The following is a 27914-nucleotide window of genomic DNA, read 5'->3' on the forward strand; positions in this document are numbered from 1 at the left end:
TTCTGCAACGTAAAGAATGAGTTAATTCTTTCCAGTGTTTTGATAACTGTTAGAATACGAGGTACATTTCTTATGGCATTAGTTGCATACAATCTCAGGAACAAAATTTCTATTATGTTTGCATTCTCTCGACAATATCCCCCAATAAGTGATCATCTAACTTTGATTTAACAACCCCAGGAGAGATAACCCACTATCCAAAATAAGTCAATCTATGCCATTCTAATACCTGTAACTATGGAAAATCTTTTCACATATTAAAATGAAATATGTTTGCCTGACATTCCTTCCTATTTTGCATAGATATCTCCTTGCCAGGCACAAAGAATAAGGCTTTCAAATTATTTGAGAGCATGATGTCTCCTGTGAATTTTCTCCAGGTGACAAATATCCAACTCTTTTGACTGTTCCTCTTATAACATGGTTTAGCACCTCATTTACCATGCTGATTTCCTAACTACATTTTCTAATTTCTCTATGCCCTCTAAGCATATTGTCCAGAAGTGAATTGAAATCCAGGGGAAGACTAATTACTCATGTAATACAAATAAACATCAAATTATCTCATAATAAACTTATAGTCTGTTAAAACCTCTAAATCCATTTCATAAATGCAGCTTTTCAGCCATATCTTCATGATAAAATATTTAGAAAATGTGTATCATATTCCTTCCAAGAGCTCAAATGGAGTGAGAGAAAGAAGACAGCGAATAACAGCACATCCTGGCAAGCAATAGGACAGTTAAGCAAAAAGCAGAAGGGGACATAATTCAAAGAAGAAAGGAAGTCAGGAAAGGCTCCATGCTGGTGGTTTCTCTTTAACTGTGTAGTCCTGAAGGACAAGTATAAGTAAAGAAGAGAAAGGAGCAAGAGATATTCTAGGAAGCAGAACATGGATTCCTAAAATAAATGAAAATAGTTTTGTGTAGAAGGAACAAAGCATGGATAAGAGCTGAGAGATTTAAGAGGTTATAAAAGTAAGTAAGGACAAAATTATAACAGAATTTGTACGCCAGGCTTAGGAGTTGGGAATTCATCACGAAGACAACAACATAGAGCCGCTGAAAGATTTTGATCCCAGAATTGTTATGTTTAGAAAGATTATTCTTGTGTCAGTGAGGAAGGCAGATTAAAAGAGTGAAAAAAGAGAAAGGGAAATGTCAGGAGGCTACTGTAGCAATCCAGGTAAGGAATGATGAGTGTATGAACTAATTCATGGGATACAGAGACAAAGAGGAGAGAGAAGATATGAGAAATATTTAGGAAGTATAACTCACTAAGTCTAAGGTGATGTTAAGGTTTCTATATTGTACTTGAAGTGATGAAATACTGATACAAATGGACTGTTATAAGTTAAATATGTATATATATTGTAATACCTAGAGCAACCACAAAGAAAACTACTCAAAGAAACATACTCAAAAACATACAGATACATTAAGATAGAATAATAATGTTCAAACAATCCATAGGAAGGTAGAAAAGAGAAAACAGAAGAACAAAAATCAGTGAACAAACAGAACAAAAGATAAAATGGCAGAACTAAATCCTAATATATAAATAATATATCAGTTAAAAGATTATCAGAATTATTAAAAAAGAAAAAACATAACATGTTAATATGAAACTCACTTCAAATATAATGATACAGGTAGGTTAAAGGTAAAAGGATAGAAAACGATATATAATACAAACAACTAATTAAAAGAAAGCTGGAGTGGTTGCATTAATATCAGATAAAGTGCAGCAGGACAAAGGAGAGCATTACACACATAACGATAAAAGGGTCAGGTCAATTCACTAAGAAGACATAACAATCCTAAATGTGTATGCACCCAACAAAAGAGCTTCAAAATACACGAAGCAAAACTGACACAACTGAAAGGAAAAAAGTTAGGCATCTCAGTACCTCTATATCCATAATCAATAGAACGACTAGACAGTAAATCTAAGTTGACCCCAGTTTCTAGCTTGGGTGACTGAATAGATAGATGGAAGTGTCACTCACCAAAGCAGAAGCACTACATTTTGGACCTGATGTACCTCAGAAAACTCTCAAACATGTAATAGAGATGTCTGTCCACCATTCAGTGAGCACCTAGACAGGAAGTGATCCAGAGTATAGACTTTCAAGCCAGAAGCCCGGCCTCTCCATTCCCTAGCTAGTGACCTTTGGCAGATTACTCAACTCCCTGTATCCTAATCTGTAACAGCTAGATTGGATTTTGACCCCAGAATTGTCCCTTAAGAGTTGTTGTGGGTTAAAATATGTAAAGTGCTCAGGTCAGTACCTAGGGCAGAATAAACACTCTAGATACAGCTGCAGTGATTAATTCTACATGCAAAACTTTTAATAGTGTTGAAGATACAGAGATGAGAGAGAAACATTATTTGGGTTACTATGAAGGCCTAGAGATCAGGAAAGATGTAGAGACTACAAAAAACAATCAGGTAGTAAACAAAGCACAGATGTGGATAAATTATTCAAAACTGAGCAGAATGATAAGAAACACTAGCTGAGGACAGAACCCTGTAGCATATATTCATTTAAGAGGTTGGGTGAGGATGAGACCAGTGAAAGAGACTAAGTGAACAAGAAAGGTATGTGTAGTTCCCTGGTGGCCTAGTGGTTAGGATTCCGGGCTTTCACTGCCGTGGCCCCGGTTCAATCCCTGATCTGGGAACTGAGATCCTGCAAGCCACACAGCACAGCCAAAAACACAAACAAACAAAACAAAACAAAACAAACAAACAAACAAAAACCCAAGAAAGGTAAGGGTAAAATGGAGAGATGGTATAATGGAAACCAAGAAAAAAAGGTGATTAACATCCAATGTTGTAAAGGTCAAGAAAAAAACTGAAGAGTATCCATTAGAGTAGACCAGTAGAAGGTTATTGAAAATCTTTGTATGATCTATTTCACAGTAATGGTGGGGAGAGAAGTCAGATTTCAGTAGTTTGGGAACATAAACCATTCTTTTAAGAAGCCTGACTGAAAAGAGAGACAGAGTAAAAGCATGAGGGAGAAGTAAAGCCTAGAAAATGTGAAACTGTGAACTTAAGAATGTTTATATATTGATGGGGGAAAAAAGTCAGTAGGTAAGGAGAGACTGCAGATATAGGGGAGGATTTTACTGATGGAGAGAGGTCCTTGAAAAAGATTTAAGAATGGTTTGTGGCTGTCACAATCTCATAGGTAAATCAGCCAAAGGCTGAAAGAATTCAATGCCAAAAGCCTGTATTTCTTTTTAAATAAGAACAGAGATCAAGAGTAGAAGGCCTACAAAAGGGTGATAAATGTTTGGCATGCCTGCTGGGTTCAATCAGAAAGGGTGCTAAAAAAACTGGGAAAAAGATAAAGAGGTCATGGGTCTAGAAATGTTCATGGGCTGGGGACCTGAAAGTACAGGAGAGAGGGATAATGTAGGATTAGAGATAGAGCAGTGTACTTGAGAAGACCAAAACCTTGAGAGTTACAGAGCAAAGTAAGCTGGTAAACACTGCATAAACTATCTCTCTCTTACAGATTCCCAATTCCTGTTAGCATATTACTGCTCTGAGGAGACATACAATAAATAAACTTACTAGTTTTTTTTTAACTCAGCATTCCCCCAAATTTATTTGACTACAGAACTCCCCTTTTAAGTTATTTCTATCAACATCATAAAGAACTTATGTTCTCTCCACAGAACTCATTTGGAGAAGCACTATACTAGACATTTCTCTCAATGAGGAGGTCAACCCAGTAATCACAACCCTTTGAGCAAGAGCTTTCAAGCAGCTAGAAATCTCCCTAACAATAATCTTTCAGTCTAAATTTTCCTCATCTTGTCCACAAGAACAGTTAAACTCTCAACTTGCTGATATTCAGAAATTGTCCTCCAAGTCAAATAATCTACCACCTTACCTTGATCATTCATACTATCCATTATTGTCATTAATTTCTTTAGCCTTGCCATTGACTCTTGTTCATTTCCTTTGCTCATAAAATCTGTTCCGAAACCAGGGATCATCCCCTAAAAGATTTATTAAACGTAAAATCAATAATAGCTTGAGATTAATTGTTCAGAATGTTCACGTTTATCTAATGGCTTTAATGTTGATACTAAATTTTAAAAGTATCTATTTTTACCCAAATATTAAAATAATTAAAGCAAGTGTATCTGTTCTTAGAAATTTTAACAAAAACAAAAGAGGTTAGAAAAAAACTTTTTAGTATAACTAACCAAGATCTGACTGAAGGGGCCCATTTTCATGATATTTTGAAATTGTTCATACATGTCTCGCAACGTAAACTGACCTGAAATACAATATAAATGATGCAGATATATTAGTGAATGAACATTTCCAGTCAATAAAACTAATATTTTCCTTAATCATGGGCTCATCTTGAAGCACACTTATAAAATATCCAATAAATATTCACTGATCAGTTACTACACACAAGATCACAGGATGAATACAGCAGAGACAGATAGATCCTATCCTAGAGGAGCTCATATTCTATCAGAGAAAATGGACATAAATACAGGAAATGTGAAAACAAAGGAGACAAATTATACCTACTAGGATAACTGAAATTTAAAAGTCTAACAACACCAAAAGTTAAAGAGAATGTAGAACAAGCAGAACTCTCATATACTGCTGATGAGAATTGTTAAACGGGCAAAAGCACTTTAGAAGATTATTTGGAGTTTCTTACACAGCTTAGCTGTCCATGAACTGGAAAATGGATAGACTCTGGATGAAATACTACTCTCAGCAATAAAAGAACAGGCTATGGGCTTCCCTGGTGGCACAGTGATTAAGAATCCACCTGCCAATGCAGGGGACATGGGTTCAAGTCCTGGTCCAGGAAGATACCACATGCCGCGGAGCAACTGAGCCCAAGCACCACAACTACTAAGCCTGCGCTCTAGAGCCCGCAAGCCACAACTACTGAGCCTGTGGGCCACAACTACTGAAGCCCATGTGCATAGAGCCCATGCTCTGCAACAAGAGAAGCCAGCGCAATGAGAAGCCCATGCACTGTAATGAAGAGTAGCCCCCTCTCACCACAACTAGAGAAAGCCCGTGTGTAGTAATGAAGACCCAATGCAGCCAAAAGTAAATTTAAAAAATAAAATAAAATAAAATAAAAAATAATAATAAAATAAAAAATAAAATAAATTAAATTAAATTAAAAATAAAATAAAATGAACAGGCTACAGGTGAGTACAACCACCTGGATGAATATCAAAAATATTATGCTAAGGGGCTTTCCTGGTGGCACAGTGGTTGAGAATCTGCCTGCTAATGCAGGGGACACGGGTTCGAGCCCTGGTCTGGAGGATCCCACATGCCGTGGAGCAACTAGGCCCGTGAGCCACAACTACCGAGCCTGCGCGTCTGGAGCTTGTGCTCCACAACAAGAGAGGCCGCGACAGTGAGAGGCCCGCGCACCGCGATGAAGAGTAGCCCCCGCTTGCCGCAACTAGAGGAAGACCTCGCACAGAAACGAAGACCCAACACAGCCAAAAATAAATAAATAAATTTTTAAAAAATTAAAAAATATATATATATATTATGCTGAGTCACAGAAACCATGTGGGAAGAAAAGATACACTCTAGGATTCCTATAATATGAAGTATTTACTGGGAAGGGGAATAAGCAAACTTTCTAGAGTAATGGAAATTTTCTATTTCCTGATGGAGTATAGACTATTGTGCATTTGTCAAAGTTGACTGAATGATATTCTTAGAATCTAAGCATTTCATTATTATGTAAATTCAGTTAAGGAGAAAAACAGAAAGAACAAGACAAAGGAGAAAGATTATTTTCTATTTTTGTCCTAAGATATAAACAAAAATGGTGTTTGGTTTTAGGCATTCTGAATTTGAAGTAGCAGTACAATATCTTAAAAGAAATGTTATAGCCAGCAGCTAGAAATGCAGAATAAATCAGTGGTAGAGAAGGTTAAGGCTAAAATACATATTATACAGAAATGACAACTGAAGCTATGATAAATATGAGAAATCCACTGTCATGGAACCTAAGTGAAGAGTTTGAAAACATAAAAGGCAGATAAAACTGTTAAATATTGGGAGCCAAGAGGAAAGAGAAAGGTCACTACATTTGGAAATTAGGAGGCCCTTGGTGATATAAGAAATGAGTAGAATGTTAGAAGCAGAAGCAAAATGCAGAGATATAAAGAGCGACCTAGGAGTCAGAAAGCAGACTGACTAGGAATATATTACCCAGTTTAGTGTGGTAGTAGAAGCAGTGGTTGGGCTATTTATGATAGAGCAAGGCAGGGGGAAAGAATCAGGCAATAAAGGATAGATTCATTCATTCAACAAATATTTACTAAAGACTTACTAAGTGTCAGAAATTGTACTAGGTACTGTGAACATAAAAGACGAAGAACACAGCTATGAAACCTACCTTCACTTTCTAGCAGCGAAGACAGACATCAAATCATTGTGATGACTCATACAGCAATTACAGGATCCAATGGAAACATACAGTAGGGGGTTCTAACTTAGTCTAAGGATAAGTTAGAATGTCCCTGAAGCACATTTAAGGAAAGATTTGAAGTAGGAGTAGGAGTTAGCAGGTTTGGCTGGGATATAGAAGGACAGAAGTAGGAAGAAGAGAAGATAACTATCTAACAGGCAGCAGGACTGGCAAGGGCAAAGGCAGAGACAGCAGCGTACATCTGAGAAACTGACAGAAATTCAGCATCACCAGCACACGGAATGCTAAAAACAATAGTGTCAAAACATGACTCGGAAGATGCGGGTTAGATAGCGGAGTCATTCAAAAATACTCTAAGGGAAATGGGAAGCTACTGAAAGATTTTAAGAAAGGTAATAGGATCAAATTTGCATTTCTGAAAGATCATTTCAGCTGAAGTATAAAAAACTGATCCAAGAGGAAGAGTACAAAAAACTGGAATATCTGTTAAAAAACTTAGATTGTTAAAAAACAATCTAGGTAAGAGATGAGCTTGCATAGTTGCTGGAAAGTAAGGGACGGAATGGAGATAATTAGAAGGTAGAATCACTAGGACTAATGACTGATCAGAAGAGGACTGGGCAGAGTGAGGAAGAGATGAGTTGATGACAACATCCAAGTTTCTGACTTTGGCAACAAGAAAAATGATGTTAAGTTTACAGATGATAACACTGGGGCGGGAGGTTAGGATGGGAAGACAAGGATAAACTGAACTAAATGTCTAAGGAAGATCTAAGCATCTAAACATACAGATATGAGTCTGAAGCTCCAGAGAAAGAAGATGGCCTAGAATGATCCCTGGAAAACATCAACATTTGAGAAGTAAAGGCATAGGCACCTGACAAGATGAATGAGAAGGAGCAAAGAGGCAGGATAGTATGTGGCCATGGAAATTAAGAGTAATGCCATTTTGAGAAAAACAGAAATGGTCAATAATATGTTAAATGCTTCTGACATGCTGGACATTTTACATATATCAGCTAAGTTAATCTTCACAACTCTATGAAGAAGATACTTAGTATTATTTAATTTTTACACATAAGAAAATTGAGGTTAAGTAATTTGAACATGATTTTTTTCGATTTAATTAATTAATTAATTAATTTAGCTTCACCCCGCAGGCATGTGGAACTTCCCAGACCAGGGATCAAACTCGTACCCCCTGCAGTGGCAGCATGCAGTCTTAACCACTGGACCACCAGGGTAGTCCAAGGTTAAATAATTTGAAAAAGTCACATGTTAGATTAAAAAACTTGAGCTCTTAATCACATTTCAATAGGAGTTGTCTTCAATGTGGAATAAAGAAAACATGTGTGGGTATTTAATCTCATTCTTTTAAATTTATTTTTACATGTTTTGTTACATATAAATATAAAATTTATAAGTAAACAAATCAGAAGAGAGTATTCGAACATACTTTTAACCTGTTTTACTCCAAGGAACCCAATGAAAGCTTCAATTTTAATCTTAATGCAATTTGATTACAAGAAAGAAAATAAAAACACTCCATTCTACAATTGCTTAGATGCCTGAGATTTAAAATGATTTGTATATAAATTTAAAACAGTAAACATATGAAGAATTGACTTTAATAGATGTATCATTTCAAACAAATTATAGCTTTATCAAAAGAAATCCAGTTAAGTCATCTGAGATCAAATGCTTTTTGCTACTCATATACCATGTTTCAACTTCTCTATAAGTGCTTCATTGTCATCCAACTTCAACTCGTTGACTTTATCTATCAGTCCTTCAATGTCACCCATACCTATAAGACCCAAAAAAGTAAAATTAATAACTAATAGTGTATCTGTTTCACATTATGCAAAATGCATGCACATACATAATAAGCCTGTGAGATAGGCAGCTCAGATATTTCTACTACACTTCACAGGTGAAAAACTGAAGCTAGAGAGGTTAAGTGACAAAATAGGAACTGCAGCCCAGGGTTTAATTCCAAATTGCATGCTCTCGAACACCTGGAGACATTATGAATGTTTTGCTGCCATTATCACCGCTATTACTAAAACCACATGCTTCTGTATTGAGCTCTAAAACTTTTCCAAGGAACTTTCCATCTAATAGCTCATTTTACCACTCTAACTACAGGAAGCAGATAACCACCATCCTTAGTTTGCAGGTAAAGAAGATAAATCATAGAAGAAAATGATTTTACTGAGCTAGTTAGTGAGAGGGCAGAATTAAAATCCTAATCAGTCCTAAAAATCACACTATTTCTTGAAGATTTTTCTATATCTCCACCACTGTACACACCAAGAAGTTTGCTGATGAAAGGCTGTGTTTTGAAAGGTTCAAAGTCATCTATGTGTTCCCCTGTACCAATGAAAATGATTGGACTTTTTGTGGCAGCAACTCTGCAAAGAAAAAGAAAACACAAAAAAAACTCAAAAAGGAAAACAAATTTCTAGAAGATTTTAAAGGTAATTAGACAAAAGTACATAGCTCAAGTTTCTTTTCACTAGCTAAAGGAGAACTATATCAGAGGTACTCCAAAATTCTGTTTCTATTTAAACTTCTTTTACAGACCATATTAGGTCCACCATTGGAATATATTTTAAATGATTAATAAGCAAGCCATAAATACACACACACACTAAGCCCAAGACGCAGGACAATAACATCAATGATACTTACGCACTGAGTGCACCACCTCCTTTTGCATGACCATCAAGTTTTGTCACTATTACTGAGGCTACATCTACTTTATCTTTAAAAGCCTTAGCCTGGGCTTCACAAGCCTGCCCAATGGAGGCATCCATCACATAAACAATGTTATCGGGTTGCTAGAAAATTTAAATAGAAAAGATATATATTTTTACTCACCTTAAGCAAATTTCATCATTAGAGGCTATAAAAAATATTTATTATAATTATTCAACCAGTATTTACTGAGGGAGTACTATGTATTGGGCACCATTTATGTCCTCAGTCAAAGAGATGAGTAAGAAAATCCTTATCCTTGTGGGACCTACATTCTAGCCACTGGAGACAGATTAAAAAATAGGCAAATAAACATTTCAGATGTACAACAATTAAAATGGAACAGAGAAAATCAGTTTTGAGGTGTGGGAGGCTTCTTTTTGTAGGGTGGTCAGGGAAGACCTGACTGGAGGTAACATTTGAGCTGAGGCCTGAATAAAGAGGAAAAAGTTAAGCAACGATCTAGAGGAATCACACTCTAGACAAATGGAATAGCAACAGTAAATCAGAGAAAAAAAGTAGAAGAGTGTGCACTGAAACCAAAATAAATAAAGGACAGATGAGGATATTTCCCTTAGGTCTGCTCACCTAGGTCAAAATAATGGCACAGCTAAACAAAACAAAACAACGTATTAGTATTAATCATTAACCAAAGAATTACTGCCAGCACCTCAATGGCAAAACATGGGTTCATAATATGTGCTATAGATTACCTATAAACCACTTCTTATTCCCAAGTTATTTCCATCACAATTTTAAAGAGACACTAAATGATTAATATTTTTAAATGCTTCATTTTAAGAATCTTTCAAAATTCACCTAAAGCAAATATTTTTAATTTAATTTAAATAATCTACAGAAAGGAAATTCAACAGCTATTAAAGGCTAATTCTCATTTTTTTTGCTTGTTACTTTTTCTTATACATACTAATAAGGTGATTGAGAAAGGAAATATTTCAATACTCATGAAAATTTCATATTAATGTACAGAAGATTAAGTCCTTATCATACAGATAAAGGAGCCCAAAATAAAAATAAATTACTTGGAATCTGTCTTACAGGCAAAAAATAATTTATATGATTCATAAACTCAATCAGGGTTTATAATTAATTTAACCAAAGTCTTAATAATGTTGTTTAATTAAGCTACTTACTATAGCATTAGCAACTTGAAGCATTTCTTCAAACAAAGAGTCTTCTTGTTTATGGCGGCCACTTGTATCAACAATAATAATTTCAAAATTTTCATTTTTGAATTTCTCCACTCCTTCAGAGGCAATGATGACAGGATCCATTTCTGTATAGCTATTTAACATGGAAAAATGACTTAGCAGCAAAACTTTCAAATACAAAAAGTTTGGAAATTGTTAATGCACCCTTAATCTACTCTGAAAAAGTCATAATGATCACAATCTCAATTTAGAACTATAAAATCTAATAAGTATTAAATATAACAACCCACTTCTAGAGCAGCATGAAGCAGTAACCAGTTTTCCAATTACAAAATCCTGTATGATTTTTTAAAAATAAATTTATTTATTTATTTATTATTGGCTGCATTGGGTCTTGGTTGCTGTGTGCAGGCTTTCTCTAGTTGCAGTGAGCGGGGGCTACTCTTCATTTCGGTGCAGAGGCTTCTCATTGTGGTGGCTTCTCGTTGTGGAGCACAGACTCTAGGCAGGCTTCAGTAGTTGTGGCACACGGGCTTCAGCACTTGTGGCGCACGGGCTTAGTTGCTCCGTGGCATGTGGGATCTTCCCGGACCAGGGCTCGAAACCATGTCCCCTGCATCGGCAGGCGGATTCTTAAACACTGAGCCACCAGGCAAGCCCAAAATCCTGTATGATTCTACTGTGTATCTTTTCTGAATGAGCTGTGAATCCCTCAATTTTTTTTACATTTTCTTTAACAACTGAACTTGTATTATATAGTGTTTTAAACATGCTTTTCCACTTAACAGCCTTTTATAAGCATTTTTTAAACATCTTTATTGGAGTATAATTGCTTTACAATGTTGTGTTAGTTTCTCCTGTATAGCAAAGTGAATCAGCTATTCGTACACATATATCCCCATATCTCTTCCCTCTTGCGTCTCTCTCCCTCCCACCCTCCCTATCCCACACATCTAGGTGGTCACAAAACACAGAGCTGATCTCCCTGTGCTATGCAGCTGCATCCCACTAGCTATCTATTTTACATTTGGTAGTGTATATACGTCAATGCCACTCTCTTACTTCGTCCCAGCTTACCATTCCCCCGCCCCGTGTCCTTAAGTCCATTCTCTGCATCTGCGTCTTTATTCCTGTACTGCCCCTAGGTTCATCAGAACCTTTTTTTTTCTTTATAGATTCCATGTATCTGTTTTAGCATATGGTATCTGTTCTTCTCTTTCTGAGTTACCTCACACTGTATGACAGACTCTAGGTCCATTCACCTCACTACAAATAACTCAATTTTGTTTCTTTTTAAGGCTGAGTAACATTCCATTGTATATATGTGCCACATCTTCTTTATCCATGCATCTGTTGATGGACACTTAGGTTACTTCCATGTCCTGGCTACTGTAAACAGTGCTACATGAACACTGGGGTACATGTGTCTTTTTGAATTATGGTTTTCTCAGGGTATGTGCCCAGTAGTGGGATTGATGGGTCATATGGTAGTTCTATTTTTAGATTTTTAAGGAACCTCCATACTGTTCTCCATAGTGGCTGTACCAATTTACATTCCCACCAACAGTGCAGGAGGGTTCCCTTTTCTCCACTCCCTCTCCAGCATTGATTGTTTGTAGATTTTTTGAGGATGGCCATTCTGACCGGTTTGAGGTGATACCTCATTGTAGTTTTGATTTGCAGTTCTCTAATGATTAGAAATGTTGAGCATCCTTTCATATGTTTGTTGGCAATCCGTATATCTTCTTTGGAGAAATGTATTTTTAGGTCTTCTGCCCATTTTTTTATTGGATAGTTTGTTCTTTTGATATTGAGCTCCATGAGCTGTTTGTATGTTTTGGAGATTAATCCTTTATCCATTGCTTTGTTTTCAAGTATTTTCTCCCATTCTGAGGGTTGTCTTTTCACCTCCTTTATGGTGTCCTTTGCTGTGAAAAGCGTTTAAGTTTCATTAGGTCCCATTTGTTTATTTTTGATTTTATTTCCATTTCTCTAGGAGGTGGGTCAAATAGGATCTTGCTGTGATTTATGTCATAGAGTGTTATGCCTATGCTTTCCTCTAAGAGTTTGATAGTGTCTGGTCTTACATGTAGGTCTTTAATACATTTTGAGTTTACTTTTGTGTATGGTGTTAGGAAGTGTTCTAATTTTATTCTTTTACATGTAGCTGTCCAGTCTTCCCAGCACCACTTATTGAAGAGGCTGTCTTTTCTCCATTGTATATTCTTGCCTCCTTTATCATAAAGTGACCATATGTGCGTGGGTTTAACTCTGGGCTTTCTATCCTGTTCCACTGATCTATATTTCTGTTTTTTCTGCCAGTACCATACTGTCTTGATTACTGTAGCTTTGCAGTACAGTGTGAACTCAGGGAGCCTGATTCCTCCAGCTCCGTTTTTCTTTCTCAAGATTGCTTTGGTTATTCAGGGTCTTTTGTGTTTCCATACAAATTGGGAAATTTTTTCTTCTAGTTCTGTGACAAATGCCCTTGGTAGTTTGATAGGAATTGCACTGAATCTGTAGATTGCTTTGGGTACTATAGTCATTTTCACAATGTTGATTCTTCCAATCCAAGAACATGTATATCTCTGTATCTGTTTGTATCGTCTTTAATTTCTTTCATCAGTGCCTTACAGTTTTCTGTATACAGGTCTTTTGTCTCCTTAGGTAGGTTTATTACTAGGTATTTTATTCTTTTTGTTCCAATGGTAAATGGGAGTGTTTCCTTAATTTCTCTTTCAGATTTTTCATCATTAGTGTATAGGAATGCAAGAGATTTCTGTGCATTAATTTTGTGTCCTGCTACTTTACCAAATTCATTGATTAGCTCTAGCAGTTTTCTGGTAGCACCTTTAGGATTCTCTATAGTATCATGTCATTTGCAAACAGTGAGAGTTTTACTTCTTTTCCAATTTGGATTCCTTTTATTTCTTTTTCTCCTCTGACTGCCGTGGCTAAAACTTGCAAAACTATGTTGAATAATAGTGGTGAGAGTGGACATCCTTGTCTTGTTCCTGATCTTAGAGGAAATGGTTTCAGTTTTTCATCATTGAGAATAATGTTGGCTGTGGGTTTGTCATATATGGCCTTTATTATGTTGAGGTAGGTGCCCTCTATGCCTACTTCCTGGGGAGTTTTTATCATAAATGGGTGTTGAGTTTTGTCAAAAGCTTTTTCTACATCTATTGAGATTATCATATGGTTTTATCCTTCAATTTGTTAATATGGTGTATCACGTTGATTGATTTGTATATATTGAAGAATCCCTGCATTCCTGGGTTAAACCCCACTTGATCATGGTGTATGATCCTTTTAATGTGCTATTGGATTCTGTTTGCTAGTATTTTGTTGAGGATTTTTGCATCTATGTTCATCAGTGATACCAGCCTGTAGTTTTCTTTTTTTGTGACATCTTTGTCTGCTTTTGGTATCAGGGTGATGGTGGCCTTGAAGAATGAATTTAGGATTGTTCCTCCCTCTACTATATTTTGAAGAGTTTGAGAAGGATAGGTGTTAGCTCTTCTCTAAATGTTTGATAGAATTCGCCTGTGAAGCAATCTGGTCCTGGACTTTTGTTTGTTGGAAGATATTTTTTAAAATAAATTTATTTATTTATTTATTTATGGCTGCATGCGGGCTTTCTCTAGTTGCAGTGAGCAGGGGCTGCTCTTTGTTGCAGTGTGTGGGCTTCTCATTGTCATGGCTTCTCTTGTGGAGCACAGGTTCTAGGCACGCGGGCTTCAATAGTTGTGGCACATGGGCTCAGTAGTTGTGGCTCGCAAGCTCTAGAGTGCAGGCTCAGTAGTTGTGGAGCACAGGCTTAGTTGCTCTGCGACATGTGGGATATTCCTGGACCAGGGCTTGAACCCATGTCCCCTGCATTGGCAGGCGGATTTTTAACCACTGTGCCACCAGGGAAGTTCCTTTGTTGGAAGATTTTTAATCACAGTTTCAATTTCAGTGCTTGTGATTGGTCTGTTTATATTTTCTATTTCTTCCTGGTTCAGTCTTGGAAGGTTGTACTTTTCTAAGAATTTGTCCATTTCTTCCAGGTTGTCCATTTTATTGGCATATAGTTCCTTGTAGTAATCTCTCATGATCCTTTGTATTTCTGCCATATCAGTTGTTACTTCTCCTTTTTCATTTCTAACTCTGGTGATTTGAGTCTTCTCCCTTTTCTTCTTCATGAGTCTGGCTAATGGTTTATCAATTTTATTTATCTTCTCAAAGAACCAGCTTTTAATTTTATTGATCTTTGCTATTGTTTCCTTCATTTCTTTTTCATTTATTTCTAATCTGATCTTTATGATTTCTTTCCTTCTGCTAACTTTGGTTTTTTGTTGTTGCTCTTCTTCTTTCTCTAATTGCTTTAGGTGTAAGGTTAGGTTGTTTATTTGACATGTTTCTTGTTTCCTGAGGTAAGATTGTATTGCTATAAACTCCCCTCTTAGAACTGCTTTTGCTGCATCCCATAGGTTTGGGGTCATCCTGTTTTCATTGTCATTTATTTCTAAGTATTTTTTGATTTCCTCTTTGATTTCTTCAGTGATATCTTCATTATTTAGTAGCGTATTGTTTAGCCTCCATGTGTTTGTATTTTTTACAGTTTTTATCCTGTAATTGGTATCTAGTCTCATAGCATTGTGGTGGGAAAAGATACTTATACAATTTCAATTTTCTTAAATTTACCAAGGCTTGATTTGTGACCCAAGATATGATCTATCCTGGAGAATGTTCCATGAGCACTTGAGAAGAAAGTGTATTCTGTTGTTTTTGGATGGAATGTCCTATAAATATCAATTAAGCCCATCTTGTCTAATGTGTCATTTAAAGCTTTTGTCTCCTTATTTTCCTTTTGGATGATCTGTCCACTGGTGACAGTGGGGTGTTAAAGTCCCCTACTATGATTGTGTTACTGTCGATTTCTCCTTTTGTGGCTGTTACATTTGCCTTATGTATTGAGGTGCTCCTATGTTGGGTACATAAATTGTTACATTTGTTATACCTTCTTCTTGGATTGATCCCTTGATCATTATGTAGTGTCCTTCTTTGTCTCTTGTAACAGTCATTTTTAAGTCTATTTTTTCTGATTTGAGAATTGCTACTCTAGCTTTCTTTTGATTTCCATTTGCATGGAATATCTTTTTCCATCCCCTCACTTGCAGTCTGCATGTGTCCCTAGGTCTGAAGTGGGTCTCTTGTAGACAGCATATATATGGGTCTTGTTTTTGCATCCATTTAGCCAGTCTATGTCTTTTGGTTGGAGCATTTAATCCATTTACATGTAAGGTGATTATTGATATGTATGTTACTATTACCATTTTCTTAAGTGTTTTGGGTTTGTTTTTGTTGGTCATTTCCTTCTCTTGTGTTTCCTGCCTAGAGAAGTTCCTTTAGCATTTGTTGTAAAGCTGGTTTGGTGGTGCTGAATTCTCTTAACTTTTGCTTGTCTGTAAAGGTTTTAATTTCTCCATCAAATCTGAATGAGATCCTTACTGGGTAGAGTAATCTTGGTTGTAGGTTTTTCCCTTTCATCACTTTAAATATGTCCTGCCAGTCCTTTCTGGCTTGCAGAGTTTCTGCTGAAAGATCAGCTGTTAACCTTACAGGGATTCCCTTGTATAGTATTTGTTGATTTTCCCTTGCTGCTTTTAATATTTTTTCTTTGTATTTAATTTTTGATAGTTTGATTAATATGTGTCTTGGCGTGTTTCTCCTTGGGTTCATTCTGTATGGGACTCTCTGCGCTTCCTGGACTTGACTGACCAATTTCCCACGTTAGGGAACTTTTCAACTATAATCTCTTCAAATATTTTCTCAGTCCCTTTCTTTTTCTCTTCTTCTTCTGGGACCCCTATAATTCGAATGTTGTTGTGTTTAATGTTGTCCCAGAGGTCTCTGAGACTGTCCTCAATTCTTTTCATTTTTTTTCTTTATTCTGCTCTATGGAAGTTATTTCCACTATTTTATCTTCCAGGTCACTTATCCATTCTTCTGCCTCAGTTATTCTGCTATTGATTCCTTCTGGAGAATTTTTAACTTCATTTATTGTGTTGTTCATCACTGTTTGTTTGCTCTTTAGTTCTTCTATGTCCTTGTTAAACATTTCATGTATTTTCTCCATTCTGTTTCCAAAATTTTGGATCATCTTTCCTATCATTACTGTGAATTCTTTTTCAGGTAGACTGCCTATTTCCTCTTCATTTGTTTGATCTGGTGGGTTTTACCTTGCTCCTTCATCTGCTGCATATTTCTCTGTCTTCTCATTTTGTTTAACTTACTGTGTTGGCGGATATTTCTTGGCAATTATAAATAATGCTGCTATGAACACTGGGGTACATGTATCTGTTCAAATTAGTGGGGGTTTTTTCTGAATGTATACCCAGGAGTGGAACTTCTGGGTCATACGGCAGTTTTATTTTTAATTTTTTGAGAAACCTCCATACTGTTTTCCACAGCGGCTGCACCAATTCACATTCTTACCAACAGTGTACAAGGATTCCCTTCTCTCCACATCCTCGCCAACATTTGTCTTTTGTATTCTTTTTGATGACAGCCGTCCTTTTGTAAGCATTTTATAAAATCATTAAATATTCTTGTAAAACATGACTTTTAAGTTATATAGCATTCTATCAGATGGCTATGCTATCACTTATTAAATAAATGCCCTAGTGTTGGCCATTTAAGGTTTTCCAACTTCTTGGTCTTAAAAATATAGCCAGGGCTTCCCTGGTGGCGCAGTGGTTGGGAGTCCGCCTGCCGATGCAGGGGGCACGGGTTCGTGCCCTGGTCTGGGAGGATCCCACATGCCGCGGAGAGGCTGGGCCCATGAGCCATGGCCGCTGAGCCTGCGCGTCCAGAGCCTGTGCTCCGCAATGGGAGTGCCCGCAGCAGTGAGAGGCCCACGTACCACAAAAAAAAAAATATATATATATATAGCCAAAATAAATAGTAGGTAACGTTGTTTCTTTGAAATTGTTATGACATACTCCTACAAGTTGAAATTGGATCAAACGGTCTGATCATTTACGCTTTGGGTTTTTAAACTGAAAATGTCCATCACAAAATTTTAATCTCATTCCTATTTTACTATATTTTCACAATCCTCAAAACTCTATTTAATTTGGGAGAGTTCCCTGGTGGTCCACTGGCTAAGACTCTGAGCTCCCAACATAGGGCACCTGGGTTCCATCCAGTCGATGAACTGGATCATACATGCATGCCATAACTAAGAGTTCACATGCCACAACTAAGAAGTCCACATGCCGCAACTAAGAAGCCAGCATGCCAAAACTAACAGTCCACATGCCGCAACTAAAAGATCCTGCACACCACAACGAAGATCCTGTGTGCCACAACTAAGACCCAGCACAGCCAAAATTTAAAAAAAAAATTAATAAATATTAAAAACAAAACTCTAACGTGAAAATCAAGAAACGAGATCTCATTCTAATTTGCCTTCTTTTGATTAGTGGCAACTTTTGATACAGTTCAATACTGTCAAATGAAAAGACATAATGTTAACAAAAAGTTTCCCCCTAAATTGACAACAAAAATCAAGTAGAAATACACTTAGTAAGAATATATGTGAGCCTTAAATGAAGAAAATGATTATATTTAAGGACAAAATTTTTTAACAAAAAAGACATAGCAGGCTCCTGAATGGAACTATACACGTATAGTAAAGATGTCAGTTCTCCCCTAAAGTAATTGGTTTCATGGTAGTTCTAATCACAATTTTAGGGAGATTTTTCTTTCTAGAACTTGATTAAAAAAATCTAAAATTTACCCAGGAAAATAAGCAGGTGAAAGAAGCAATACATGTTGAAAAAGAAGACAAAAATTAGCATTACCAGCTATTTTAAAATATGATTAAGAAGGACTTCCCTGGTGGCACAGTGGTTGAGAATCCACCTGCCAATGCAGGGGACATGGGTTCTATCCCTGGTCCGGGAAGATCCCACATGCCACAGGGCAACTAAGGCCATGTGCCACAACTACTTAGCCTGTGCTCTAGAGCCCACGAACCACAACTACTGAAGCCCACGTGCCTAGAGCCCATGCTCCACAACAAGAGAAGCCACCACAATGAAAAGCCCGCGCACCACAATGAAAAGCCTGCACACCGCAATGAAAAGCCCTCACACCACAACGAAGGGTAGCCCCCAATTGCCGCAACTAGAGAAAGTCTGTGCATAGCAATGAAGACCCAATGCATGCAAAAGAAAAAAAAAGATAAAGATACTATTAAAATAAAACTTACAAATGTGGAAAGAAATATTACTAAAGATGTTCATAAGAAGGGCATTGATTAATTATACACATGCATACAATGGAATACAATGATGTCATAAAAAAGAATTATCTTAAACAGTATATTGCCCAGAATTATTAAGATCCCATTTTTTAAATAAACATTTTAATAAAGTATAACATATATGCAGAAAAGCTGTACAATTATAAACTTGGTGAATTTTCACAAAGCAAACACACCCAGATCAAGAAAACAACATAATTAGCACCTCACTCCCTCCCAAGAGTAATAACTACTTTGTCATAAGATCTCATTTTTAATCAACTGTATAGTGGTACATTTACATACAATAAAATGCACTATTTTAATTGTTCATTTTAATGAGCTTTGACAAATTTACACAACCCAAATAACCACTACCAAAGCAATCAAGGTACAAAGCACATAAGAGTCCATTTCAGTTAAAAATTATCTATGTATGTCTGTGTATTTGTTTATATAGACACTGAAAAAAGCACAGATGGACATGCTACAAGCTGATAACTGGGAAGTGAAACTGTTAGTGCTTTCACTTCTTTAAAATTTTTAATTAAGACAGTGTTTTTTTAAAAAAGAACAAATGATACTATAACAAACATATCTACCCCCCTCAATAAATGCTAATATGTAAATTTAATATTGGAGATACAGTTCAAGTCCTCCCCCCAGCCCCATTTACTTCATTTCTCCTGGAGGAAACAATGACCACTAATACTTTACTTCATATACGTAGTATGTTTTTTAAGTTTACATAAGCAAAGGAGAGATTATTTAATAAATGGTACTGAGAATACTGGTTAAAAATCAATGCTCTGGCTTTGGCTGATAGTTCAAGTAATTATCAGCTAAATTATATCATTTGCAAATTGTGAACCCTAAAAGTAGAGCTGTTTATTATCCCTTGATTTTTAAATCTATGTAAGAATAAGTTCTTATCCTAAAAATAAAATTTCTAACATTATTCTTTAATCTACTTGCTAGAAATTATCATTAAAAAATAACTACAAGAGGGACTCCACGTTTTCACTGCCAAGGGCCCAGGTTCAATCCCTGGTCAGAGAAGTAGTAAGATACCACAAGCCATGTAGCATGGCCAAAACCAAACCAAAACAAAAAAACCACACTAAAAGAAAAAGAATTTAAATAAAGAACATACCATAGCTAAAGTTCACCAGTTTTTTTGGCCAGCCCCAAAGTAGAAAATAAAGACCAACAAAATGATACCATTCATTTAATTACCTCAAATTTTAGCTTCTTTAAGCTTTCTATATTAATAATCTTTTTATATTGATACTAATAACATTAAGAGAAATGCTATTCCCTCAAATAGGTCCTTCTAAATTCAATCTCGACTCGATTCTTTTAATTAGTCATTTTAACATATACAAGCCACCTAACTGAACAGTAATGTAGCAAATGAAGGATAGCGATGATCAGAATCTCTAAGATAACTAAAGATCATAAAGCATTTTAGGATGATCAAACACAAACTTTCAAAGATGATGTACTAAAAAATAGACAATATGGAATTCACCAGTGTGTTGAATGGAGGAATGCTTCAGATAGGTCTTAAACAACTGGAATAGAAGCAGAAGGATGCTGGAAAGCATGCAAGGCAGGATGATAAGTACAGGCAGAATTATAAACTAAACAACATCTGCTCTGATCTATCAGGCTGGGTCAGAAGAGTCATGTTACAATAATAAAAGATAACAATGTATTAATTATACCTCTACTTTGTTCCAGAAAGGATTTAAGCTTATAAGTATATATTAAAATGTGACCAGATAACACTAAATAAAGTCAGACAGATAAGGTGAGACACATGAGTATAAAAATAAAAACTGGAACTCACCTTCCATAGAATGGAATTCTTGCTTTGGTTGCATTCTGTTTTAGTTGGTCAAAAGCCCCTATGAAATAAGAGTTAATGAGGCCTCAAACTTGAAAATACAAATTTCAGAAAACAATTTTCAAATTTCAAAACAATACCTGCTCTGAATGTGTCTGCACATATCAAACAGGTCTTCCAACCTTTCCTCTGGTAGTAATATGCTAACTGGGAAAGGAAGATTTTAAAAATCAATAAATATAAATTTATTATACATGTAATTGTTTCTGTTTACACTTGTTATTTACTTAACGAGTAAAATAAAACTGCTCATATTCTCCTAAAAGTAATATTATTAAATTCTGAATACAGAAAATTTCCTAACGAGTTTAAATTCTAAGTGCCATACAGTCACATTCGAAGGATATAAAATGATGAAGCAACAAATGACCATAGTAAAAAATGTTATTAACATTAATTAAAAACAAACAATAACATAACCCTCTAAGAAATAATCCTTTCCTCTTTTTTTCTTTCTAAACTATACAAAGTTGAGGCTTGTGAAGTAAAATCTGGTAACAAAGTTGAGGCACCCAATTATGGAGGAAGGGGTGGTATAATGAATTTAAAATTAGCAAAAAGATATGCAAAATGAAGGTTCATACGTATTACACTGGGTGAGACATTGTGAAAAGGGAGTCTTGAGCCATAGGAGATAAGGTAAACTTTCCACGTTCACTTCTCCAAAAATCATATCCTCATCTCCTTAAAGGACAGGAACAGTCTTTTTGGTAAAAGAAACAGCATAGTTATATAGAAGTCTACATTCTTGCAAAAAGCTATCACGAGAAAGACTATGGGATTCTTTGCTCTTATCCTACAAAGAGCTATTACAAAAACATAATAGATACATCCAAGCAACACAAAACTGTAAAGGAACAATACTACAAATCCTGACTTTAACATAAAACTTGATTTATACAAACATATCTTCTCCATGACTTTGTTTTTTTAATTAAGTATAATTTACCTTTGAACATGTTGTTGTTTTACCACTCCCTTGCAACCCAACAAACATGATCACGTTCTGTTTTCCTTTAGTGGGTGTCCATGCTTTAACTCCAGGGTCTACAAGCTACAAACCAAAAACAAAATCAGGTTAACATACGCTTACATTCAAAACCCCTCTCCCCACAACTTTTTTTTTTTTTTTTTTTTTTTTTTTTGCAGCACACGGGCCTCTCACTGTTGTGGCCTCTCCCGTTGCATAGCACAGGCTCCGGACGCACAGGCTCAGCAGCCAAGGCTCACGGCCCCAGCCACTCCACGGCATGTGGGATCTTCCCGGACTGGGGCATGAACCCATGTCCCCTGCATCAGCAGGCAGACTCTCAACCACTGTGCCACCAGGTAAGCCCCCTGACCTCTTTTAGGTTCTGAATTTCTTTTTTTCTTTTTAAATAAATATATTTATTTATTTTTGGATGCACTGGGTCTTCATTGCTGCGTGCAGGCTTTCTCTAGTTGAGGCGACCAGGGGCTACTCTTCCCTGGGGTGCATGGGCTTCTCATTGCAGTGGCTTCTCTCATTGCGGAGCACAGGCTCTAGGCACGCGGGCTTCAGTAGTTGTGGCACGTGGGCTCAGTAGTTATGGCTCTAAAGCACAGGCTCAGTAGTTGTGCCTCATGGGCTTAGTTGCCCCGCAGCAGGTGGGATCTTCCCAGACCAGGGATCAAACCCGTGTCCCTGCATTGGCAGGTGGATTCTTAACCACTGCGCCACCAGGGAAGTCCCTGAATTTCTTTCTAAATTAATTAGTCTACAGCACTAAACTGACATGACACAACCATCCGAGGTACCAGACTTTTTCAAAGTACCTATCAGCTCTACTAGAACCAAAGGAGTATATGAAACTATTCACACAATATAGGGAAAAATACTCGAGACCACTAGCAGATACCTGTTGCTCTTAAAAAAAATTTTTTAGTTCCTTTCTTTTTTTCCCCTACGACTGGACTCAAACATATTTTCTAAAGCTCTAAGACTCTCATCATAATTTTCACAACAGCAGCAGCAATATCAATTCTAAGGTGTAACAGGGCAATAGGCTGTATTTACATCTTGCAAAATAAAACTTCACTAATTCAAATTTGCTTAAAATCTAGGCAAGAATAGGGATATCTGATCTTTTCAAAGGGAATTTTTGACACAATGAAAGTGTAGAAAAGAACTGTTGCCAAGAGTGACTTTCTGCACAAAAGCAGGACGCTCAACAGGCAAAACTTGATATTAAAAGAGGATAGGGCTTCCCCGGTGGCGCAGTGGTTGAGAGTCCACCTGCCGATGCAGGGGACGCGGGTTCGTGCCCCAGTGCGGGAGGATCCCACATGCCGCGGAGCAGCTGGGCCCGTGAGCCATGGCCGCTGAGCCTGCGCGTCCGGAGCCTGTGCTCCACAATGGAAGAGGCCATAGCAGTGAGAGGCCCGTGTAACGCCAAAAAAAAAAAGAGGATAAACTCATAGAGGCTCTTCCATCAATTAATATATAGTGAAGTTTTACTTTTTGTAACTTGGCTTTGGCATTTTTTTGCAGGAATAATACTGGTCTTCATATCTGTACTCAGAATTTTGTATTCAGGAAAGCCTATGATAAAAATAAGCCACTTCAGAAAAATTAATAATCCTTCAATTAATATTTTTAATATAGATAAATATTCCATAAAAACACAAAAAAGTATTCTGAAATAGTATTACTGTTTGCAGTCCTAATGTAGTGAGTCTACAGAAAATCACAGCACAAGCTAGATATACTTTTACCTTCACAAGTTCTTTAAATACTGCATGTTGAATCATTTTTCTTTTGTTAAGACCAGATGCCATCTCTTCAAGATCAATTGCAGACCTTCATGATGATGGTTTTTGAGGGTAGAAGGGGGAAAAGTCAGTTAAGACACTCTAAAAAAAAAATTAGCTTTTGCCCCAAAGAATGTAAGAATATTCAATCATTCATATTAATAGTCTTCTAATTAACATGCATACAATTACTACAGAGTCATAAGTCCATACCATAAAGAATTTACCATGAAATATTAGATGCAAGACTTTTGTTAGTTTTTCAGGGTTTTCTTTTGAAAGTCCAAATATTAATTTGTCCTCATATTACTGTAAAGTATTGATTTTATTTTTCTGGCAGCATACAGAATTTATACATGTTTACACCTAGCAGAAAATAAGACTACTTCCTGTAGTCTAAATGCTTAAATGCTAGTAGTTCTCTATTTAGCACCCAGTCTGACAATATGAAAAGTAGGGATGGCCAGAGCACGACAAGGGCTAGGATTCAGGCAGCTAATTGAGGTGCCCTCAATTATTCTATATGCCCTGTCCCAGTCAGTGCCCCTCCCAATTAACACAATAACTGAGACCACACATGTTACTCCTTTATTCAAATATGGACAAAGAAACCAAAAGGGGACAAAAAAAATACAATTCTCCAATAATGAAGGAGGCTGATTAATGTCATTTTTAGTCTGAAGAGGATTAAAATGGCACCACTTTTCTATGATGAATCTAAATTGTTAACAGGCTTTTCTATTAAAATACTATACAGTATACAATTGAGTCCATTCAGATAAAGGAGTAGTAGAATGGAAAGAAATCCATAATTAAATGAAAGCCACATGTAGTTTATTCTTTGAACCATCATAATGGAAATATACTATAAACAAAGTCTTCCAACATATGAGTTCTGTTATTTCCCAGTGCTGTATAGCAAAAACATTTCAAAACATAGCAGACTTTTCTAGTTAGCTCCTCATCCCAGTAAACTATATTTAGTTTTGCCTGTTTTTTACTGGATTAATTTAACTTACTTTACATTTTCTCTTAGTTGCTTCACTAGTTTAATATTAACATCTGCTTCCAATAATGCTGTACATACTTCTTTTAGCATAGCATTTAACACCTGCAAATAAATAAATAAAAACGCCCATTGTATCATTTCAACCATACAAAAACAATGATTGACCAGTCATCATGTACTACCATATCTTAATATTAATAAAAACAATACTATACCATTGGGGGGGCGGAAAGGTTTTCAGTTAGTCTTCGAGAGATAATCTTATTAAATATCTAGTCATCTTGTCAAAATAAGACATTTCAGGGAATTCCCTGATGGTCCAGTTGTTAGGACTCTGAGCTTCCACTGCAGGGGGCAGGGGTTCAATCCTTGGTAGGGGAACTAAGATCCCGCAAGCAGTGCAGCACGGCCAAAAAAAAAGACATTCCATTTTGTTTTATTCAACCAGGTATTAACCGTCACAATTTTATCCCTACATTACAGTAATAATAGTAAAGACAAAATACAAGCCCAAAAGTTACTACACAATACATGTTGCCATTGACGTTTTCTATGTCATTGAATTCCTGTTGCTGATATGCAGCACTGTATATTCACAATGTCTGCTTAACTGGACTATCATGGAGGAAAATTAACAAAAGAAAATGATTCAGTCTGACCTAGCAGCCTTACTACTTCCACTCAGAGCAGAGGAACAAAGTTGAAAAGGAAACTATCCTCCATTAATAATTCACTATCATCACATATTTGTTGAGGTGCAAGGCACTGTGGTTAAATGATCACAAGCTATAAAAATTTCTAAAAAAGATGAGCCCTTAGCTGCTCATGGAAATAAGTGTTTACAGATTAGAATGTAAGCTCCGTGAGGACAGGAATTTTAGTCTACTTTGTTTACTGCTATAGCCCTGGTGACAGCAAAAATGTTTGCAAAAATGTAGGCCCTCAATTACTTCTTGAATGAATTCTCATCATCAACTTTGGTCATATGTCATATAGCAGCTTATCAGATTTCTCTATCCCTCATTAAAGGGATTGATAAAAATGGAACTGATCTCCCCTTAGAGGGATTTCTCCTTGTTAATTCCCTAGTAGCACAGTACCAAGAACAGAGAAACTGCCAATTCAAGCAACATCTGTTATTTTACTTCCCACCAACCTCTTCTCCCTGGTTTCTTTTTTTTTTTTCTCTACCATAAACACAAACAGCATAAGGGTTATGCAACAGGGAAAACTGTTCGGAAAGCTGTTGTTTTATTTGTTCAGAATTTCAAAGGCTAAACAATGGTTTAAGTGATGATTAATTACTTAATAATAATTATTAGAAAAAGCCTTGGAATTAGGAAAATTAGAAAAACAGGAATTAGAAAAAAGATTCTAATCCTGGTTCTTCCAATAAATAAACATGTGAAACTGACTTTCTGTTGCTGTTAAATGAGAGGCTGGACTAGCCGAGCTCAAAGATGGTCCCCAAATTATTTAATTCCATTAGCTTATTAAAGAGTTGATATCAAATTCTATCTTAGAAAGTTAGAAAGTTACTTTTTATCTATTATTTCATTTGATCCTTAAAATCATCTTGAAAGGTAAATGCTATTTTCTCATTTTATACATTAAGAAATCTGAAGCTGACTTGCTCAAATCTCTACCATTTGTTTAGTGGGATGCTAAACAAGGTCTTCTAAAACCAAATTCAGTACTTTCCCATTGGTACCACAAAATATAAAGTATACTATAATCTTCTTTTTTCAGTTAACAAACCATTAAGATACAATGTGTGGAGAAAAAAATACCTTAAGATAATAAAACCTGGAGGAAAAGTGTTTCAGATACCATATAAGGAGTCAGCTTACAAAATTTCCAAAAAAACTGAATGAGGATTACAGAGGAAATGAATCAAAGTAGCCAAGATGGAAATACTAGCCTTTTATAAGAATGCTAAATAAAAGTCAAGGAGAAAAGGTCAGATACATGCATGCCTAGCCAAGAAGGAAGAAGCAGGATACTAAAGTTTTAGGCCTATGTCAAGAGAGAAAGCGAAAGTATATTTCCAGGTCTAAGCCATTTTCAAAATATAAAAGGTACATCATTATTACATGTAAGTTAAGGTGGTTTTTGTTTTGTTTTTTGGGGGGTAATTCATTACTGAAAGTTGAAATTAAGACAGTTGATTTCTCAATAAAAAACACTATCTAGTGTATCCATTTCTGGGTTTTATCTACTGGTATTTACATAGAGGTTACTAATCATCCATCTCCAATGCTAGTAATGAAGTACAATCACATGTATTTTACATATTCTACATACCTCTTCATTGATAATGGTGGCATTGCTCAATGAGCGTAATGCTGATGTTATTTTTCTTCCAAGGTCTGCTAGTACCATCCTGAAGGCTTTAAGACGTGATTACAAGAAACTCTAGGAAGGAAAAAAATTAAAACATCTAAAAACAATCAACACCCAGTTCCCATAACTTAAGACTTCTAAAGAAGGGTAAGTTCAAATTAAAGTACTCTACTGTTTAGGTACTGTAACTTCAACTTCTATAGCCTCAACCTGCATCTTCAATACTGTCAAGTCCAGAAGCTGAAGCTACCACTTGGTTATGATGCCTTATATTTGAATACCTAACTGGAATATTCTGTATAAATCAGCAAATTTAACATGTCAGATAATATGCTTTGAAGAAATGATGACATCTCAAATTAAATGTATTCATTTTGGACATACTTGTAAATATGAATAACTGACTGATCTGTTACGTACATTTTTAAATGAAAGAAAGGGTGAGAAAGACAAAGAAAGAAAAAGGTGGAATCTCCACCCAGGAATATTTTCTAATTAAAGGACAACTATTTTGATTTATGCTCTAAGTGAAGAAAAAAAAGTTTTAAAATTAGTACATCACTTAACTTTTCATACACATTGCATTATCTCATTTCATTCTTCTAAAAACTAAGGAAAGAGGTGTATTATTCAAAAGCTGTTCTTGATTCCCCAACTCTAAAACAAGATAACCTCCAAGGCCCCTGCCAGCTCTAAAATGTTACGGTTTTATAAAATAGGTAGATGTACCTATTACATCTAAGTCAGGATGCAAGGACTCATGGATGGTAAGCAAGCAAACATGACTGGTATTTCCTGCCCTCAAGTTGCTTACCTAACTAGCTAGCAAGACAAGGCACATGAATAAGCAGCAAAATAAAGTGAAACTAGGAATTACTCTGCCTGACTGCCTTCTAACTGGGACACAGGCTTTCTTCTGCCTTCAGACTCAAATTGAAATATCAGCTCTTCCTGGGTCTCAAGCCTGCCAGACTGCCGACTAGAAATACACCATCGGCTTAGCTCTCCTGGGTCTCCAGCTTGCCAAGTCACCCTGTGGATCTTAGGACTCATCAGCCTCCATGATCATGTGAGCCAATTCCTTATAACACATCTCTTTATATGTGTGTGTGTGTCTGTGTGTGTGTACACACACATATCCTATTGGTTCTGTTTCTGTGGAGAACCTTGACTAACACCAGAAAAGTAGTAGTTCA

General features: G+C 36.2%; 1 protein-coding gene across 2 annotated transcripts in view; it reads right to left on the reverse strand.

Moving 5' to 3' along the window:
- Nucleotides 1-27914, reverse strand: part of LOC131752291 (signal recognition particle subunit SRP54) — a 78970-nt gene that overhangs the window by 42098 nt on the left and 8958 nt on the right. For both annotated transcript variants that reach the window (XM_059056525.2, XM_059056521.2), the window contains exons 2-13: nt 26680-26790; nt 24386-24477; nt 23331-23415; nt 21544-21648; nt 20675-20741; nt 20538-20595; nt 10372-10522; nt 9152-9300; nt 8771-8871; nt 8178-8264; nt 4227-4300; nt 3908-4016 (exon numbers count right to left, since the gene is read on the reverse strand). In XM_059056525.2, coding sequence (XP_058912508.1) covers nt 3908-4016; nt 4227-4300; nt 8178-8264; nt 8771-8871; nt 9152-9300; nt 10372-10522; nt 20538-20595; nt 20675-20741; nt 21544-21648; nt 23331-23415; nt 24386-24477; nt 26680-26757 — 1156 coding nt within the window. In that variant the 5' untranslated portion in view covers nt 26758-26790. The remainder of the gene's footprint in view (nt 1-3907; nt 4017-4226; nt 4301-8177; nt 8265-8770; nt 8872-9151; nt 9301-10371; nt 10523-20537; nt 20596-20674; nt 20742-21543; nt 21649-23330; nt 23416-24385; nt 24478-26679; nt 26791-27914) is intronic.

The sequence above is a fragment of the Kogia breviceps genome, chromosome 3 (assembly GCF_026419965.1).
Source record: "Kogia breviceps isolate mKogBre1 chromosome 3, mKogBre1 haplotype 1, whole genome shotgun sequence".
In the NCBI taxonomy this organism is placed as follows: domain Eukaryota; kingdom Metazoa; phylum Chordata; class Mammalia; order Artiodactyla; family Physeteridae; genus Kogia; species Kogia breviceps.